The sequence below is a fragment of the Hydra vulgaris genome, chromosome 02 (genome assembly GCF_038396675.1).
Source record: "Hydra vulgaris chromosome 02, alternate assembly HydraT2T_AEP".
Taxonomy (NCBI): Eukaryota; Metazoa; Cnidaria; class Hydrozoa; order Anthoathecata; family Hydridae; genus Hydra; species Hydra vulgaris.
The window spans coordinates 4,388,433-4,409,893 of record NC_088921.1 but is presented as its reverse complement, the minus strand read 5'-3'; the positions used below and the strand labels follow the sequence as shown (position 1 = coordinate 4,409,893).

Here is a 21,461-nt window from a genome sequence, read left to right as displayed (position 1 = left end):
AAACACACACATATATATATATATGTGTGTGTTTGTTTATATATATATATCAACAAACACACACATATATATATATATGTATGTATTTGATTATATATATATATATAAACAAACACACACACACACACACACATATATATATATATATATATATATATATATATATATATATATATATATATATATATATATATATGTATATACATATATACATATGTATATACACAAACACATACATATATATATATATATGTAAACACATACACATGTACATACACATATATATATATATATATATATATATATATATATATATATATAAATATATATATATATATTTTTTTTATTTTTTTATTTTAGGTGCCCCAAGAAGTCCTAACGGTCTTGTCACAGAGCACCGCGGAAGTGCATTTAACCAGGAAGTTCACGCCTCCTTCCTTACCGTGACGCGAAAATTTGACCAGAGCTCGTTTCGAACCTGGATCTCCTGCTTATAAAGCAAGCGCTCTAACCACTGCGCCACGGCCGCACATATATATATATATATATATATACATATATATATATATATATATATATATATATATATATATATATATATATATATATATATATATATATATATATATATATATACAAAATAAAATATTTGCCTCTAACTCACTCCTTCGGAAGAATAAATTTATTACTTACTTTACTGCATTTTAAAATGACTGGAAAAATCGCGTGGTTTTAGTAATGGTTTCACATTCGTTACGGGAACTTTAAATAATATAATACATCCATCCATTTTTATAACTGTGAAACCCTTCGTAAAAACTTAATATCAAAATAGGTTTTTTGGTAAATGGTAGTAGTAAATTTCACGGAAACAAAACCCTATTCTTGACACGTGTTATTCTTAGTGTTTTCGGGGGTTTTAAACACGCAACGGAAACCACTAGTAACTTTTTACGGAGTTGTGCCGGCTGGGTCGGAATGACCTCCTTGATATTGTACACACAGATAAGGCATACGATAAGTTTATTGATAAGTTACAACAACTTTACAATACGGCTTTTCCTGTAGTTACAAAATGTGTGAAAAAAAAAACATTAAATCCATGGATAACGCCTGGAATTATAAAGTCGTCAAAAAAAGAGCAAAGATTATATAATAAGTTTCTCAAAAAAAAAACTTTCAAGAATGAAACTAATTACAAAAATTATAAACGTGTTTTTGAGATGGTTATTAAAAAATCAAAGAAATATTACTATACCGAGCATTTAAGAAAACATAAAAATGATCCAAAAAATACTTGGAACATAATTAAGGAAGTAATTGGCACAAAACAAACTGACGGAAATAGTCTTCCTATAAATCTAAACATTGAAAATAAAACGATTACAAATAAATCTTTAATTGCTGAATCACTTAATCAATATTTTGTCAGTGTAGGTTCCAAGTTAGCGTTGAAAATAGAAACTACTGAAGTAAACTTTGAGTCATATCTTACTCCTAATAAGACCTATGAGATGGATAATCATGAAATTACTGAAAAGGAACTCTTAGATGCAGTATATCTTTTAAAACTAAACAAAAGTGTGGGGTATGATAATATTAGTAGTAACGTAATTAAAAAATCGATAAAATACTTAACAATCCCTTTTTTACATATTTTTAATCTATCTTTAAAACTAGGTATTTATCCGGAGAAACTTAAAATTGCGAGGGTCATACCTATTTTCAAATCAGGAGACATTTCTAATCCTGAAAATTACAGACCTATTTCAATTCTTCCATGCTTCTCGAAAATCTTAGAGCGAATTATGTATAACCGAATCTTAACTTTTCTTAATATAAATAATATTTTATGTAATAAACAATTTGGATTTCAGCCAGGGTGTTCAACTGGCCATGCCATTATTTATATTGTTCACGATATATTTATAGCATTTGACGAAAGTAAGTTTACCCTCGGAGTTTTTATAGATCTCAGCAAAGCCTTTGATACAGTAGACCATGGAATTAAAAGCACATATTTAGAATGGCTCAAAAGTTATCTAAGCAATAGAAAACAATACATAGAACACGAAGAAGGAAAAACTGATTACGTGACTATAACTTGCGGTGTTCCCCAAGGCTCCATTCTGGGTCCACTGTTATTCCTTATTTATGTAAACGACTTTCATAAGTTTTCAAAAATTTAAATTCAGTTTTATTTGCAGATGACACAAATTTACTTTATTCTAATGGAGATGTCAACCTTTTATTTAAAATAGTAAACAAAGAACTTTTAAATCTAGCGGAATGGTTTAAGGCAAACAAATTGTCATTAAATTTAAATAAAACTAAGTATACTTTTTTTCATAGAACTCACGATAAAGACAATATTCCATTAAAACTTCCTGATCTGAATATTGGTAACTGTAAAATAATTAGAGAGTCATCATTAAAGTTTTTAGGAGTGATTCTTGACGAAAACTTAACATGGAGAGAACACATAAGAACATTAGAAGATAAAATTTCAAAAAATATTGGCATTCTATACAAAGCTAAACAATTATTAAAATAAAACTGTTTAAAAATCTTATATTTCTCCCTCATACATTGTTATATAAACTATGCAAATATTGCATGGTGCAGCTCTAATGTTAGTAAATGTTAAAAAATTGCTTAGTAGACAAAAACACGCTGTCAGAATTATTTAAGGTGCAAGTCGTTTTACGCATTCTAAAGAACTATTTAAAAATCATCACATACTTAATGTTTTTCAGTTGAACCTTTATCAAATTCTTATATTTATGTACAAATTTCATAATAAAGTAACTCCTATAATATTTAATACACTTTTCAATAAAATTAATTACGAGTACCCTACAAGATTTTCAAATTACAATTATGAGCAACCTAAAATGCACTATTTGGTTACTAAATTTTCTATTGCTATCAGAGGTCCTAAATTATGGAACACTTTGTTAAATAACCAGCTGAAAAATTGTTCTTCGCTTTCTCTATTCAAACAAAAACTAAAACAAAAACTTCTTAACAATGTTAATGAATTAAATTCTTTTTAAGATTTTTTTTTTTTGTCTTCTTTTTTTTTATTTATAATTTTTCTTTTGTAACAACCATCTTATTAACTGGTCTTTAATTTAAATTTTTCTTAAATTCTTCTATTAACTTATTTTTAATTTTTAGGTGTAATTATTATTATTATTATTATTATTTTTTTTTTTATTTTTTATTTTTTTTTTAACGATCTTCTTTTGATTATAGATTAGTTACTGATCTTAACATACATGTAAAATTTGTATTTATTTTTTATCTGTATTTGTATTTATTTTATTTGTATTTTTCGTACAAAGTAATTTTATGTTTACATTTTAATGATTGTACACGCTTGCTGATGAAAGCACGTTGGGGCGTAGTGATAAGGCAAATATTGTCTTCGTTTAGCCCCGGTCATGTAAATTTTATTTGTATAAAACAGCATTGTTTTCTTTTTTTTTGATGACAAAATAAAAAAAAATAAAAAAAAAAAAAAAACCATCTTAAGTTAGGCTTGTACCAAACTGAATATCGGGGACCTTTTGTTTGGAAAAATTTTCTTCATATTTTTTATAAAAAACAAGACTTATTTTAAGCTGCACTTTAGAAAGTTTTAACGCTGGTTCAAACGGCATTTACTAAACATGGACTTCGATATACTAGATTTCAAAGATCTTTTTTAAAAACAAATTAAAAGTTTTGAATTAAAAAGTCATCTAATTTTTTTTTTTTTTTTTTTTTTTTTAATAAGTATTGTACTTTTTTGTTTAAAGTTTTTGTTGATTTTATTAATCAGCCCTATTTACTTTTTATGTTGGATTATTTTTAATAAAACTTAACGCAACTTTTTGTGTTTAATAGCTTTCACGAATATCTCACTTTTGTATTATTTCATTTTTTATTTTTAAATTATTGGAAGATTGTTTGCAAAAAATCACTTTATTGCTGAAGTTTTTTAGGTACTTATACTGCTTTATTTAATCACTTATTAGCATTTAGAATATGCTAAAGTTACCACGTAACAAGATCTCTACAAAGTGTTACATCTTCATTATGACACATTTAATATCATATTGCTATTAATATCATCATCATGACCGATACAACTTTAATTTTTTTTTCCTAATAATAATATATATATATATATATATATATATATTTTAATATTTTGTTCAGTTTTAAAATGTTTCTTTTTTTTAGTTGAAGTAGCAACAAAAATACTTAACTTTTTTTTTTTTTTTTTTTTTTCGTATGATGAAATCCTTTTTTGTTAAATTGAATAGAGTAAACAAAGGTAATATGAAGTAGCGGGTAAAATAAAATAGTTGTGGTAATATTTATTCTTTCGCTACTAATTATTCATTGATTAATCTTTTCGCAAATATTTTTTGATTGTGATATAAAATCTTATTTTTAATTTAAAAAAATTATTATAAAGTTTTTAACTTTTGAATACGTAAATTGGTTTTTTTTATTTTTTTAACTTTTGAATACGTAAATTGGTTTTTTTTATTTTGTGAAAAGTAAATTTTGTCGAATTTAAATTTGCGATTTAAGAAAAAAATTATAAACTGACTTATAAACGGAAACGGAGAGTTGTGGAGTTGAATGAAATACGCTAATAATATAAGTGAAGCAATTGGTCACATTTTATAAACAGCTTTTTTTAGTTAAGTCTCAAGTGACCAATAAATCTCTAAAAAAATTGTATACTTGATATTAAAAGACACCCCGATATACTTTTTCATACTTTTCGTGGGATGACGTAAGCACAAATGTCGTTGTTTTAGTGAAGGAATGGCACCAAAATAAGTAATATACGTTGTTTAGTAAAGGAGTGGCACCAAACTAAGTAATATATAACTAAGGTGTATTAATAAATTTTGTGCAATGGCAAAAAATTACAATTTTTAATCGTAAGTAGACTAATAAAACATTTTTCGTAAAAAAATGAACTAATTAGAGTTACAGGTGGGCCAAATTCATCAGTTCTAGAAGAATCGTGACTAACAACTTTTTAATTAACGTAAACAATTTTTTTCCTTTAAGTAATTTATGAGTTTTCAAATATTTTCCCATATCCTGGAATAAATATTTTTTTAAATAAAATTTTTCGTATCTATTTTTATTTTGACGAAATCACGAAACTGGCCATCAATCTGGGAAAGTCAAGAAATTTCTAAATTGAGGAATAAAGTCAAAATAAGATGGTAAAAAAATATTTTGCTATCTTATTTTGATAAAAAGGCCCATTCTTAAATCATTATTTTTAAAACTAGTTAATCTTTTTTGGGTCAAGGGTAAAGTTATTGCTTCGCGTAATAAATTTTTCCATTGGAAAGTCTGGCAATTTTTATTATAGTCAGAGAAAATGAGCGTGAAATTTTCTGGCCACCCTGAGAATTGTTAAAAGTTATAATTAAGCAAACTTAAATGTCGAAATTAAATTGTTTAAATATTTTATTTTTGTAAGAAACCTTTCTTACTAAAATATACAATAGTCATTATAAAATAGACTTAAAAACGTTATTTAAAAAATCCCAGATTATACTTTAAAGAAAATCTTAGATAATCGTATTTTGTTAATCCCGAATAAAACATTTATTTATCTTACTTAAGAAATACATAAGTTATAAATATTTTTTATTAAAATAGAAAACTTAAGAATCAATATACTTAAGAAAACTTTAAGATTTTTGAATCTGTTTGTATGGATAGAAAATTGAATGAAAATATATTACTTATTTCTTTCTTTTTCTTTCTTTCTCGATTTTTTTTTTCCTTTACTAGTTTAACCGCGAAATTGTTTATTTGTGGAATTGTTACAATTCGATTTCAAAATCGAATTTGGAAAATTGATTTAAGCGCCTAAATTAATTTCTTGATTTAAGCGCTCAAAATAACGGTTTAGATTTGATTGGCTAGTTTTTATATTAAGATTTTGATATGCAAAAATCCTACAAGAAATCAAATGTTAAAATTGATATTTGAGCTCTTAAACTATCTCATGTTATCAAGCAACATTTTAATTCGATAAATTTGTATAGATAAAGTTTTGAAAACAAAGTGATGTTACATTTATCCACTGAAATCGGGAGTTGGATAAAACAGCAAAAAAAGCGACATATTATAAAAACCTAGTTTTTTAGGTTTATAAAACAACCTTTAGTTTTACTTTTTAAATGACCTTATACGATTCCTGACTCTTTTTAAAATTGATGCACACAATTTCATTTCATGCATGTGCCTTTATCTTACTGTAAAGAATCTTTATATTACCTTTAGAATCTTCATATTATCATAGAATCTTTGTATTACTATAAAGAATCTTTATATTAAAGTATCTTTATTTTACTATTATGAATCGGAATCGTGGATGATTTTAATAATAAAAAAATTAAAGTTTATTATGAAAATTTTTAATAAAACTTAATTTTGGCTTTTTAGTTTAAAAAGATCAACTCATGCATAGTTCACTGTTATTTTTATTACGTAGAATTTATTAGGGGGAGCTTTTAGTTTTACACAACGTATCCTAAATGTAGATTTACGTTAAACCTACATATATCGTACGTTGTGATACAACGAATATTATATGTATATGAAAAATTTGTTAAATTTTTTTTTATCAAATAATGTTACCATTCCAAAGTTTCCGATGTAATACATATATTAAAATATATACAAAAAGATGTTTAATATTTCATTTTATAACTTTTACTTTTAAATGACTATATTTATCTAGTGCTACATTTATGCTTTTATACTTTTATGGCGTTTATACTACGATATTTTGAAGATTAAATATGTTTGCTAAAATAAATTTATAGATCCGGCTTCCACTAAGCGCCATTTTATTTTACTTTCTTATTTGAATTCTTGCATGAGAATTTTTCGATATTTTAGATAGCGCTGCGCGAACTCTGAACTTAAGCATTTATTTCAAAAAATGATGTTTACTATGGTAATAACAATGCCCACCTAAAAATCAACCTTTTACCCCAAATGCGAGGGCAAAGAGTAAGTTTATAAATATATATATATATATATATATATATATTTTCGATCCTTCAATAGATTTTAAATTTTATCAAATAATCTTTTGATTGGCAAAAGTTAATAACGTAATGTAAAGTTCCCACCACCTCAAAATAAAGATGTTGTAATATCGTAACTTTAAAGCGCTAAAATTTTATTATAGAAAGTTTTAAACCCGATAAAATTAATTAAAAGAGCATAAAATAGAAAAAGTGTTTTTAATAACATGAATTTTTAACAAAAACCTTCACCCATTTTGGGTGAAGGTTCGACTATTATAGATATTTTCGTTTCCAGGCTCCAAAAACACATAAATAAAAACATACAAGTAAGTAAAGAAAAAAAAAGATTGTTTAATTATAAAAAAGGAGATTACAAATCAATATCAAACTTTATTACATCAATCAATTTGGATATTTTATTTCTAAATGAAAATGCAGATCAAATGTTCAGTTTACTAATTTCAAACTCTCGTACTGTTTGTGAAGATTTTATCCTAAAGGTTATCAAAACAAAAAAAAGTATGATTTTTGGGTTACTTCACATATTTAAAGCCTAATCCGAACATAAAAACTGCTTGGCATATCAACTTTAATCTAAATGGAAGAATAACAAACTTAAAACAAAGTATAATCGGCTTAATCGTTTCATAAAAGCTGAGATATTCAAAGCAAAATGAGCTTATGAAAAAGATAAAATATCAAAATCGCAGGGTAACCCAAAACTTCTCTACAAATACATTAATAAACAACTAAAAATTAAAGAACTCGTTCTCTCAAAAATACTACAGGTAAAATTGTTGAAGCTCTTCCCGATATAGCTGATCATCTAAACTCTTAATTCCAATCTATGTTTACTCGTGAATGCTCCGAAAATTTTCCAGTGTTAAACCAAAGTGATATTAAACCTGAATGCGTTTATAATGAAAACTTAGGTTTCTCTGTACCAGACATTACCGATCTAAATCTTTAGGTTTCTCTGTACCAGAACTTACCAATCTAAATCCTTATAAATCTTTCGGATCTGACAGTTTGCATCCTTTAATACTTAAGATGTGTGCTAAAAGCTTTGCAATTCCATTTATAAAAATCTTCTATGAATCATTTAATTCTGGAATAGTACCATCTCTCTGGAAATTAGCAAACATTAGTCCAATCTATAAAAAAAAGCTCTGTTGCATGCAAAACTTTTGAAAAACATTTAAAAAAAGTAATCTTAAAGCACATCAACGATAATAGCCTGCTCTCTACAAACCAACATAGCTTTCTTTTGTCATAAATCATGCGTAACCAATTTAATTGAAACATGTGAAATTATTTCGTCCTCCATAGCATCCCACTAATCTATCAATGTAATCTATCTCGATTTCGCCAAATATTAACGTCAACTTTATACAAAATACAACCGCAGTTCACCCCTAACAAAATATTCCCAGCTTATTCAATAAAGGAACCTTTTTATTTACCTTGGGAAAATAACTTTTGCTAGTTTTTCAGTTTCAGAAACGTTTTACGTTATATTTTTTTAAATTTGTTTATAAAAAAAAGAGGGAGGGGGGGGGGGAGGAGGTCAGCAACTTGTGACATAATATTCTAGAGGGGGGACGAGGGGGAGGGAGGGGGTCAAAAGTCTGAAAAATTGTGTGACATCATTCATGGACGGCAAGATCTTTTTTGAAAAATAAATTTAGAACAAGTAAAGGTAAAAACAAATGAAAGAAAATAGATATAAAATTGCGCTAGTGTGCAACAATTTACAAAAAAAGAAAAAAAAAATTAAAGCCCGTAGATAAAACGTCCGTAAAACGCTTTGACTCAAATTTGAATTTTTTAAGTGTATTTTTCTTTTTAGTAACAATCTGGCTAAGGGGGATTTCCACATATAAGATCCACAGTGTTCGACTGTATATGAATTTAGTTTTAATTTGGGATGCCAAAGTTGTTATATAAGAATACGATTGAGACTTATTTTGCTAAAATAGAATTATAAAATGGATGGAGAAAGTCCACATTTTATTTTCTACATACGCTGTAAAACAAGTTGTAGGTGAAAGGCGCCTATGATGGCATACTTAACTTTTAAGCTTCATTAACCAATATCTTGAAAATCAATAATAAAAGTTTTGATACATTCCTTGTTACATGGAGAACAATAATAATCCTCGGAGTTTCATCAGTTTTGTTTTTTTATATGTTGTTCCTATTTAAAAAAGAGCTCAACTATGTCGTCATAGGCAACCACTGCTCCTATGATGGCATAGGGGAAGATAGGGCTGGTAAGGATAATGATTAACTCGAAGATATTTCTTAATATTACAATATTCCCTCCGAAATGCTAGAAATTACGCGGAATTATCCTAATTTACCATTTCATGCTGTATAGGAGCATTGTAAAGTTTCGGACATGCGCATAAGAGATATTGCGTTTTATGTATTTTTTTATCAAAAAATTTTTTTTGGAGCATAGTTTCTTTTTTACTTTACTTACAAATAAGTTGTTTTTATGAGTAAATAAATTTTTCCCAACTCGTCTATAGTATTAAGGCAAGCTGCATCTCCCTTGTTCAAAAGATGCAATTAAAATAAATATTCCACTAAATGCACAAAATTTGGATATAAAATGATTTCTGCACGGATTTTAATAAACAAATCACAATCTTAAATATATTAAGTGATTAAAACTACAACATCCAAATAACTAAAACTAATTAAAGTTATTATCTCCATGTTGGTATAATCACTTTTTCACCAAAACCAATATTTTTGAAATTATGATCGGTATGCCATCATTGGTGCTTTGCCATTACAAGCAACTTTAAGTTATGTTAATTTTGTATACATTCAACGTTCCATGTGTGCAGGCAGGTTCATATTAAACATTTTTACCAGCTCCAAAGAAAATTCTACTGGCATGTTATTGTTTATTGTATAGTTTTTTAATCTAAGTATAATTTGTGCTTGCCATAATGCTATATCTTGACTATTTTACCATAACTTAGGTGACTATTTATCAATGAAAAATATAAACTTTTTAAGCTCATGATATTTAGTAAAAGTTTGACTTTAAACATTAATGAATTTATTCTTGAGAGCTTTCTCCCTGAAGTGTTTATATGGAGCTTCGACAACAAATATTTATCTAAGAAACACCTAGAAAGTATATGAAAGTTTCTCGGTTTATATTAGTATAATTCATTTTTAGATCAGGTCTTTAAGATAATTATCTTCGTTTTTATTTAGTTTATAAAATTGTTATAAAACTATACGTCATTTGTTAATACTTTTTGTAACTTTTGGTTTTTTTTATTTGCCATTTATTAATTTTCTATGCAGTTATTTTTAAAATATATGCTTATTTATAATTTTATTTGTTTCTCTCTTTCTTTTTCCACATATTTATTGTTTTCTCTCTTTTGAAGATATTTTCAATTTATTTTATTTTCAAATCTATTATAAATTTTTTTTTACTTATTTCTACTTTGCAAGAGTTCCTTGTATTGTTGCTGATTTTATCTAATGACTCTTTGAAGTGAAGTATTTACAACGTAACTGCATCACAGTTGTGAAGACCTTAAAAAGCAGTGATTTAAAATATTCTATTTCATTTAAGTACATTTAAAATTTAATATAAAATTTAATTTGAAGTAAATCTAAAATACGCGTTTTTTGAGGTAGAGATCAATAACTATATTGACTCAAATGTTTTGGAAATAATGAAGTAATAATTTCAACTAAAGCAACAACTTTCTTAAATTACCAAAGGAGCTGTTTTTTTCTTTGCAATGATATCGCAAATGGTGGACGCTTTTATCTAACGGATAAAGATAACTTAGTATAAGGAGAAAAGAAAAAAGGAAAATAAAAAATTTATTAATTAAACGAAAAATAAAATCATCTAAAAAGAAGAATAAATAAATGTTTTAAAAGAAGGAAAGAAAAAGAAATATCTGAAAGAAAATAAGTAAAGAAGTATTGAAAATAGACGTTAAAAAAGTTAATGAGTGAAATAAATAAAAAGAATGGAAAAGAAAGAACAAAAAACTATTTATATATCGAAAAAAGAATGGCAAATCAAGATTTATTATTTTTTCATATAATTCGTTAGTTTTATTTGATATATTTCTTTAGTTTTCTTTCATATATTTGTAGGATTTTTTATTTACGATTTATTTTTTAGTTATGCTGTTATTCAGTCTTATAGTAATGATTTTTCTTTAGTTTTTTCGCGTATAAAGTTTTACTTATTATTTTTTGTTAATAATTTATTGTTTTATTTTTAGTTTGGTTTAGTTTTAGTTTTTAGTAGTTTAGTAGTTTATTTTTATTTTTTGTTTTATTAATTATTTTTCAATAGTGATATATAATTTTTATACAGTTATATATTATTTGTTTTTATTTTCATTTTAGCCATTTATTATATATGTTTTAATATACGTGTATTATCATTATTTTGTTTTTATTTTTATTGTTTTTAATTTTATTTTGTCGTTTTTTGTTGTTTTTTTTTAATCTTTTTTTGCCAAAAATATATAAGGTAATTTTTTGTTTTGTTTGTAATGTTCGTTGTAACTTTTATTTTGATTATCTCAGTGTTTTTCTGTTTATATTTTATTTAGTCATATTATTTGCAATATATTTTGGTTATTATATTATAAGAACTATGATTAATACATTTACTAAATCCTTATAATTTTTTTTTGGCAACAGTTGTTTTTATGTCATTGTTAGTTGTTACGTTTTGTCAGTTTATTACTGTTTGTTACTGTAACTTTGTATAAACGATTGATGTATGGAAAATTATACCGATTTATTTAAATTATTATAATTACTATATTATTATTATTACTATTGTTAAAATAACATGTTATTATTATTATTATTATTTATTATTACTATTATTATTGTTTTTATAAATATTATTTTTATTATTATTACCATTACTATTTTAATCATTGTCATTAGGTGTTTACTTTATATTAGTTGTTTATACTACTTGTAAACAACCTTGAAATGTAATATCAAATATATCAGAAATATATTGATTGTTCATTAATTACGTCAACAATTTTCTGACGATTTTCACCTCCCCACATGCCCCTTGTCAAAACTTATCAAATTTTTAGAGATCTGCTTATAAAATTACACAACAAATAATTACCTTCCTTAAGGGGCAACTACCCTCAAATTTTTTCAAAAATTGGATATTTTTTTTCTAGCAATTGTTGACCAAAATTTTATGTAGATTTGAATTTGCTTTTTAAACACGCCGGTAAAAAAATCTTGAAAAGTATACATTCTATCATGATGAATTTTTCAGGGATTGTTCATTTTGGCAATATTTATGATATGATCGGAGTAGAATTTCTAACATGACTTAAGAATTTGAGTTATTAAGTTTTTTTCTTTGCAATTTGACCTTTTTTTAAAAACCTAATTTGTCTGTAGTCTTTTATGGAAAAAAAATATTTATTCAAAAATCTGCTTCGTTCATATCGCAAATTTAGATATTTATTTTTACGGCGTAAACACAGTTTTTGTGGTATTTTCAGCTATTTTTTTGGTTACCATAGCAACGAGCTACCATTTCATGTACTTTTTGGTATTTTTAATGTCAGTATAATATTTCCTATGTGACTAAAGAGAAAGTTACTTTATATGTGTACACATATAAAGTACACATATAAAGTTGCCCCATAAGGGGCAATAAAAATAATAAAAAAATTAAATAGTAGTAATAGTAAAAGTTTTTTTTTTTTTTTAATTATTTCTCTCTTTTTTTTTCGTACAAACTTATTATGGCAATACCGTAGGAGGGGAGAGTCGTTGGATGTGATCGACCCCCATTTTTTTTAACAAATGTTATTTTTTTCAAGCAAATTAAAATATAAAAAATGAGTAAGATATTTATTTAATATTCAAAACTAGCGTTACGATACCGGTTTTTTTATAATCCTGAAATCCCAAGATTGTTCAGTACTTATCCCGGAAATACTTAAAGGGCCATCCATTAAGTATGTACGAATTAGGACTCCCCCTTGTTAGGACTCCCCTTCCCCTTGTATATATTTTGTTATATTTAATATTATGTCATTGGTAAAAAACAAGGCAATTAGAAAACAAAAAACATCATATAGGAAAGAGGCTTGAACATCTTGTCAAATACTCTTTCACGGTTATCTGTAATAAGACCGTAAGAACTTCTTGGGGCACCTTTAATATAAATTAAGAAAAAAGAGGAAAGTGTTTTCCTTGCTGCAGTTTATTTGTTAAACTGATCTAAAATAATATTTTAATGCCACTACAAACTTAAATGAGTATATGCTCTTTAGCTGTGGCTGACTGGTCAAGGGTGTCGTGGTGTAATCGCATCCTGATCCCCTATATATTGTAAAAATATATAGGGGATCTATATAATTGTTTCTGTTGACCCCTTGGTCAACAGAAACAACTATTCATGATGACGTACATTAATAATGTTATCAAGTTTTTGTGCGTGGTATCATTATTATCACAATAATATTTAACATAAACATGTATTGTTATCATAAAAAGGAGTGAATTATCCGTTTGTCAACATATTTATTTTCCAATTCGAAAGCTATAAAGAAAAGTTAACAAATTCACTTTGTTTTTAGTCGATTTGAAGAGGGATGTTTTAGCTAATTCCCTAATTATTTTAGGTAAAAACAAAGATATAGATCCTCAAACTGAAACAGCTGCATGAAAACTTGTATTTAGGCTGTCACAAAAATAAAATTATAAGCAATTTTTTTTAAGTTTTATTTATTTCGTCATTTATAAGCATTTTACAATGTTCTTGTTTACAAATTCAATAAAATAAGTCAAAATATAAAGAATGACAGGAGCAAGTAGAAGACATAAGTATTGTCGCAAGTTATAATAGCAATATTAAAATAAAATTTTATAAATTGAATAAATAAAGTAAGAATTTAAAAAAATAAGTTTCACAAGTTTATACAACGTGTTCATCATATATAAATAATCATTTATATAACAAGTTGATATATACTAAAATAAAACTTCTAAAGTAAAATATATACCCTAAAACCACCTAATTATAGATAATACCTAGTTACCGATGATTTTATAAAAAACTTCGTATCTTTTATATGAGGAGCCCATCTGCAAAACGCGCAAAATTAAAAACTTTGAGTTAATTCCGTTTTCACATTCTATATACTAAAATCTGTCATCTATATAAGTTTTAGACCAATTGAAAGTTTTTTTGTTTTAAAAAAAGACAAAGAAATTATTAATCTATGTTGATACGCAACTAAAAGTTCAGACTTTCGTGGTTTTCTAAAAATCAATTTACTCGGACTTAGTGCGTTTTGCAAATGGGCTCCTCATATTAGATTGAATTTTTTAATTATCTTTTTGATAACTAAACTTCAACACTCGAAATATCGAACAATAAAAAAATTAATTCGAAAATATATTTACAACCGTGTTTGTTTCCAACAAGAAATCTAAGAAAATTAAATTAACAAAAAAATGAAAATATAACTTTGTTTTGTAAATAAAAATAAAAAATGTATCAACAATATTTTGTGCCAAATTTTACGCTGATTAATATTATGCAAAACAATTGAAATATTGTTAATATTTCTTGAAATAAATTTAAAATATAACAAAAACAAGCACAAAAAAAAAAAAAAGATTCCGGATATAGGTAATTATGATTATTAAAAAAAAAAAAAAAGAGTCGAGACTCATTGTTCCATTGAAAACATTGAATTTAGGGAAAACATTTGAATTTAGTTCCATTGAATTTAGGGATTATGTTGTTTTAATATTTAAACATGAATAATAAGTTTTGCTAAAGGGGATGATGGGTAGGAGTGAGTCAAGGGTAGAAGTGAATCATTGGTCCTACAGCTGAAACGGGAAAAGAAATAGACGCCAAACTTTAACAAATTAATTACATGCAAGTTATTGCTAAAACTATCAAATTTTTGTGCAACTCTTGTGCACAAATCATGGTGCGGGTGTCTGCGCTAGCGGTGTCGTCCACTATTTTCTGTGCAAAGGAAAGTTTTAGTATTCTTTGAAACTTCTTTAATGATTTAATGGTTTATGCATTACGTAATGTTTAATAATAAACATTACGTAATTCATAAACCACTTTCTTATTGCACATCTAATGTTTTAATCCAGCTGCACTGCTTAGGGAGGAATGAGTCATTATTTAATTAGAAGCCAATATTTTGTTATGGGTGAACCGCGGTCGTATTTTGTATAAAATTGACCTTAATATTTTTTGTATTCTGCGTAAAAACATCATGTTTGAATTTGAGTGTCAAGTATACAACTCTTTTCCAACTTGTGAGATTATTTTTTGCGAATTGTTATAATCCCTCAAATGCATTGAAGAACTACTTTAAAAACAAAGATTTTTAGTAAAAGTATTAGTTTTAATGCGGAAATAAAAAGTGTTTGAGAAACAACAAAGACTTCCAACATTCCATATGCAATGCTTCGTCATTATTGGAAATTGTTGTTTGATGAAAATATAAGGATGAAACATTTTATTAAAAGGTTTTTCTCGGACAAGTCTTAGAAATAATTTATTATATATTCTATTTTTTTATTATATATCCTCAATTTAGAGCATATTGATGTATAACTTTTGAAATTTTGAGAACAATTAATAAATTATTATTCTGTTCCACTTTATCTACATATATATATAAGTGCTGGATTACCCAATAGGCTCGACTATGCTATGGCTCAGGGACACCCAATAATTAGGGGCCCCCAAAAATTTTAAAAACTTGTTTTTCAATTTGATCAATATTTAAATATAATATTTTGTTGTAAGTTAATCAATTATACTAGTAAAAAAAAGTAGCATGTTTAAAAAAAATAATAAATAACATATTTCTCACATAACATTTTATATTTATAAAGAAAAGACTTAAGTGCATTAAGGCATCCCGTACTTTTCAAAAAACATATTTTTTCATCATAAAAACTTGGCCCCAAGTATTTTTTTGCCTGAAAATATATGCATTTTAGTTCAGTTTTAAAAAAGATGATTTAAAAAAGTCTTCATTTGCAAAAATTGGTCTTTTGTTGACCAAAAAATTAACTTTAGACAAAAACAGATTTTTTTGCGGAAGCAACGAAATACCCAAGAAACTTCTTGATAAAATATCAAACACTGAGGAATGTTTCGGGAATATAAATTATTTTAAATATTTGTTTTGAAGCATTTTTCAATACTTCATTTTACTATTCAGTCATATAGTCATATAGTCGTGATAAAAATATATAATCAGTAATGAGTGGTATAAAAACAAGAAAAAAAGCAAGCACATTAATGTCCGATTTAATAGGTAATAAAATTGTTGTGAATATAATATTTTCTTTATATTATTAATAATATTTTAATAATATTACTAAAATAATATTTATAATACAAAGATAATATTATATTCATAACAATTAAATCATTTAATGTTATTAATTTATTTTATTACTATTATCATGAGTATTAAATCATGAATATATTTTCTTGTATAAAAATTTTATCAACAACAACATTATGAACAGTAACCATTTTATCAACAATAATAATAAGAGTAATAATAATAATAAATTAAAAACTATATATAATATGATAATATTTTATCTCCAGAAAAAGAAAGAAACTTAATTCCATTTGAGCTACCAACTCTTGGTGCTGTTCTTCGTAAAGCTGCTTAAAGAGTTGAAAGAAAAGAAGATATATCCATTGGATGATTTGGTTAGGGAGACAAGATTGGAAGTTGTTAATTAATGGAAAAAAGCAAATTCAGATTTTTCATCTCCAGTAATATTTACAGATAAGTCCATTGACAGAAAGATCAAAAAAAGTTATTGTGATTTTCAGGATATTTGCAGAAAAAGATTAACCAAAAAGGAAAAAATTGACAACATAATGGATTCTATGTCACGGCTGTTTGATATAACTAATCTTAAATGTGCAATTTTTTACTGTAATGAATCAAGTTGTCTGGGATGTGAACGAAAAATTCATATTAACTGTAAATGTGAAAAATCAGTAAGGATTCCTTTGATAGAGTTAGAATTTATTCAATCACAGAGAAACAAAGAGGGGGGCAAAGCTCAAGTTGTGATAGGATCAATAGATTATAAAGAGGTTGAAAGGAAGCGAAAAGCAATTAAGCGGAGTAGTAAAAAAGAACATGTTCGGAAAAAGTTCAAAGAAAAGAAGACAATAAATATTTGCTATTTGAAAAAAACGTATGATGAGTTTTTGGAAAATTTTAATGAGGAAGTAGAGTGGTCAAACAGTGAGTTAGAGTGTTCTTATAACACAGAAAATTCTCATGTACTAGATAAAAGCAAGGATTTGAAATTAAAGAGAAATTATATGAAGATACAAAATACAGCTATTGCTGCAATTAGGTATGAAGTTTCAAACACTGCTATTGCTTCAGGGTTTTTAAAAGATTTGGTGGAGGCTAAAATTGTTCCAGAATCAGCTATTTATTTGCTTAAAATTCATTGGTTGTGATAGCACGGCGACAAATACAGGTCATAATGGAGGTGTTATCCATTGTTTAGAAACTAGATTAAAGAAAATTAGGATGGCTAATATGTTCTCTTCACACAAATGAACTTTGTATTCAACATTTAATAGAAGATCTTGATGATAAGACAACCTCAAAGGCAGGATTTTCTGGACCCATTGGGAAGTTGCTTACAAAGATTACTGAAATGAAAAGAAATTACAGTTTTAAGTCAATATCTATAGGTCCTGGCCTAATTGAACTTCGTGAAGAAATAGTAAAAGAGATATCTTCAGATCAGAAATAGTCAGTAATTAATTTGAACTCTTAGCGAAGATTTGGCTAACCAAAAACCAGGTACTTTAGTCCATTTAAGGTGGCTCAATACAGGTTCTTCCTTGCTTTTATTGTGGGTATGCAGGCATGGGTTAGAAGGGGACAACCTAAAAATCTAGAATTAATTGTTAAGTTTCTTGTATTAGTTTACTTCCCTGTGTGGTTCCAAATTAAAGTGAAGCACAGGTGGATAGAAGGGCCACGACACATCTTGAACCAACTCACCCAATTAAAACTTCAAGATGAAAATACACAAATGATTATTGAAAAGTATGTGAGATCTTCTGCATGGAATTCTCATTTCAAAATTTTATTGCAAACATTACTCTGCAGCGAAAATAAAATTGAAAGTGAATTTGCTGTTAATAATATTCTGGAAAATAGAAAAAATTTAGAAATGGGAAATCTAGCTTCCAGAACATGCAAGCTTCCGTATTTAAACTTTGATGCAACCATATTAACTGAGCTTATAACATGGCAAGAGGCTTATGAACCCATCTTAACCAGTCAAATGAACATAAGTGAGCTAGAAATGATTGTGGATTGTCCCATGGTAGTTCCATATTTCCCTGTTCACACACAAGGAGTTAAGAGGGCAGTTAAAGAGGTAAAGGGCTTTTCCTTATACTTAATAATATGTTAATTAATAGAAACTTTCAAAAAATCTTCTTAAAATATGTTTTTTTTAAGGTAACTGCAGCTTCTGAAACAGTGTTTGGTTTTGAGAGGCAAGATGGATTTATTCGTGCAAGAGCAGAAAGTAGGGCAATAATTCCTCGTTTTAACAGCAAGCAGGACCTCATTTTAGTTTAACATATATTTTTATCTTATATATATTTTTAGTATCTCTTATATAATATATTTTAGTAAATCTAATATATATATATATATATATATATATATATATATATATATATATATATATATATATATATATATATATATATATATATATATATATATATATATATGTATATATATATATATATATAATAAATTAGAAAGATAGAGACATGAGTTTCATTTTTGCCAATTTCAACTTGTATAGCTTTTTTAGTGTAAAACAAGCATTTAAGAAATTTTTATATATAGGAAAAGGAAGGGGGGAGTGTGCATCATTACTAAATTTTAAAACTGTTCTCTATTTACTTTAATGAAAAAAAACGTTAAAACATAAAAAAAAAAAAAATTTTGATGTCCTTATGGGATGTTCTTAGACATATGTGATTTTTGGTCCCCCTCCCCATTTCAATCAAATTTAATCAAGGTCTGTTTTTGCAAAAAAAAAAATCAAGGTCTGTTTTTGCAAATGATGCATTTATTCTGGTAAAAATTTTTATTTGGCTTTTCTCAATGTATGTACCTAATGGCAAAAAAATCCTAATGGCCGACATTTTTAATAAATGTTGAAAAGTACGGGATGCCCTAATGTGCATTGGTAAATATTTACATTATTAAATGTACGTACTTTATTACTCAATAATCCCCGGTAAATAACCTTTTTAATGCAAAAATGAGCCTCTTAAAAGTATTAGTGCCTCTGGCCCTAGGTTTCCTTAATCCGGCACTGATACATATTAGAGTTCAAATACATAAGTATAAGCTTACAGAATAGAAACTAGGCATTTTTTATTTTTAAGTTAAAAACCGGGTTACTTAAACTTTTTTTATCTCGAACTGTTTACTTTCTGGTCTTTTAAAACCTCGGATAACTCATAATTTGTTAAGTCAAACAATTTTTTACACCCTATCGAAAAAACTTATTTTCTGTTTCGTATTTTCAGTGTTTAAGCACTTTGCTAAAATATCTTAATTTTTCTTTGTTAACACAGCGGCAAGTAAGCTCGGTGAGTTAACTCACTAACTAATAGACTCACTAGTTAGTCTCAAAACCTGGTTGACGAGAGTTCAAATCGTAATCCCGGTTTATTATTTTATTTTTTATTTATTTTAAATTAGCTTGATACTATTTTAATTCTCAGATTATTTTTTTGTAATGCGCCCATTACATCCTATAGGTGCGCCACAACATCAGTCATTCTCTCTTGTCAAATTGGTAGTTCAATGTGTAAAAAGTGTAGAAATGTTCTTAAATCAACATAATTATTATTTAAGAACATTATATTTGTAAAAGTAAAATCAGCATCTATTAAATTATTTTCTTACCAGTTTGGCTTTTTTTTTTAGGGTTTCGCTTAAATTTTCGAAATTTCTTGTTTTGTAATAAAAAGTTTTACTTCAGCCGCTTTTTAAACAAAAATTCAAAGGTTTCATTTTTTTCTCTTCTCATATTTTTTCAAAATTGCCCCAATAGCGTCTTAGAAAGTAAATGACTATTTATGTAAACCAGATAGTATTTTATGTGCTGTAATAAAATGTGCTGCTTCATTGTAGATAGAACAAAATATTCTATATAATAAATAACATAAAGTTCACCACTTTTTAAAAATGTGGTCAGGAAAGTCTTACAACTTTTTATCCAGATGTTTCCATTTTGTCATAAAAAACAAAAAAAAACGTCTAGTTTGTCCATTTCTAATCAAATAGCAACATATTCAAGTGACAGGTGCGAGGATAAGTATTGTCTTCATAAAATAATTCTCTTTACTTAATTTAGCTGCCTTCTTCCATAAGTTTTACAGTTATTAATGATTTTGATACTTATATATTTTGATTTCTAATGCTAAGTAGAGAATAAATAATAGTACTAGAACAAAAATTGATTTTAAAACTACCATTAGGCGAGACTTGGCGGTCGCATAGTCTCGCCTAATGGTAGAAACGGCCCTGCTAACGTTTCAAATAGATACTAAAAAATCCTTGGTTTGCTATTTTTGTAATAACAATCATTTTTCTATTATATGTTTTATAACTAAGAGAGGAAGTAGGAAAAATATAAAAACAAGGACGTTTTTATTTAGTTATATAAATGTGTGATACGTAATAGAAATCATAATGTTAGCATACTTAACACCTTCAGTAAACAACAACAACAACAACAAAAAAACATCTGAATGACTAAAATCCAAAGAAAATTAGAGTTAATTCCCTGTAATTTTTTATACCCTGTCGATATAAATATAATTTAAATATAGAATATAAATTTCTCTTCTGTCAAAGGAATTTTCACTACCTACCAGACTAACTAGAGCTCTGAAACTTTCAGCTTTTGTGTAGCCCAGATAAAGATGCACGTTAAAATTATTTTTAGGACCGTTAACCCTATGGACTAAGGAGATGAGACGCTGGGGGTTGTACCCCAATAATTTTAAACAATTTTTTAGCGATAAACGTATAAATTTTAATTTTTTCCAGCGAGTAATGGCAGTCAAAGGCAGCCAAGGCACCTGACCTACTTTTTTGTAGCGTAGTTTTTTACTCCTTTTCAATTCTTTGTTAGTTAACTTAACAAACAAAGAATTGAAAGGGAGTAAAATAACACGTATAATAAATTATATTAATTTTTTAATATAATTTATTATAACACGTATAATAAATTATATTAAAAATCATAAAAGTA

The 21,461-nt window shown here is 26.5% G+C and overlaps 1 protein-coding gene across 1 annotated transcript; it reads left to right on the top strand.

The window, feature by feature from the left end:
- The first annotated feature begins 17,728 nt into the window (after positions 1 to 17,728).
- On the top strand, positions 17,729 to 18,787 carry LOC136076345 (uncharacterized). Its single transcript, XM_065789806.1, has 2 exons — positions 17,729 to 18,548; positions 18,632 to 18,787. The coding sequence occupies exons 1-2, from the start codon at positions 18,021 to 18,023 to the stop codon at positions 18,752 to 18,754; spliced, it is 651 nt and encodes a 216-aa protein (XP_065645878.1). The 5' UTR covers positions 17,729 to 18,020; the 3' UTR covers positions 18,755 to 18,787.
- The last annotated feature ends 2,674 nt before the right edge of the window (positions 18,788 to 21,461 follow it).

Bases quoted from the DNA above. Each gene is read 5' to 3' on its own strand.
- LOC136076345 (XM_065789806.1), top strand. From the start codon at position 18,021: ATGCAGGCATGGGTTAGAAGGGGACAACCTAAAAATCTAGAATTAATT. The intron at 18,549-18,631 runs GTAAAGGGCTTT...GTTTTTTTTAAG, and splicing joins TTAAGAGGGCAGTTAAAGAG to GTAACTGCAGCTTCTGAAAC.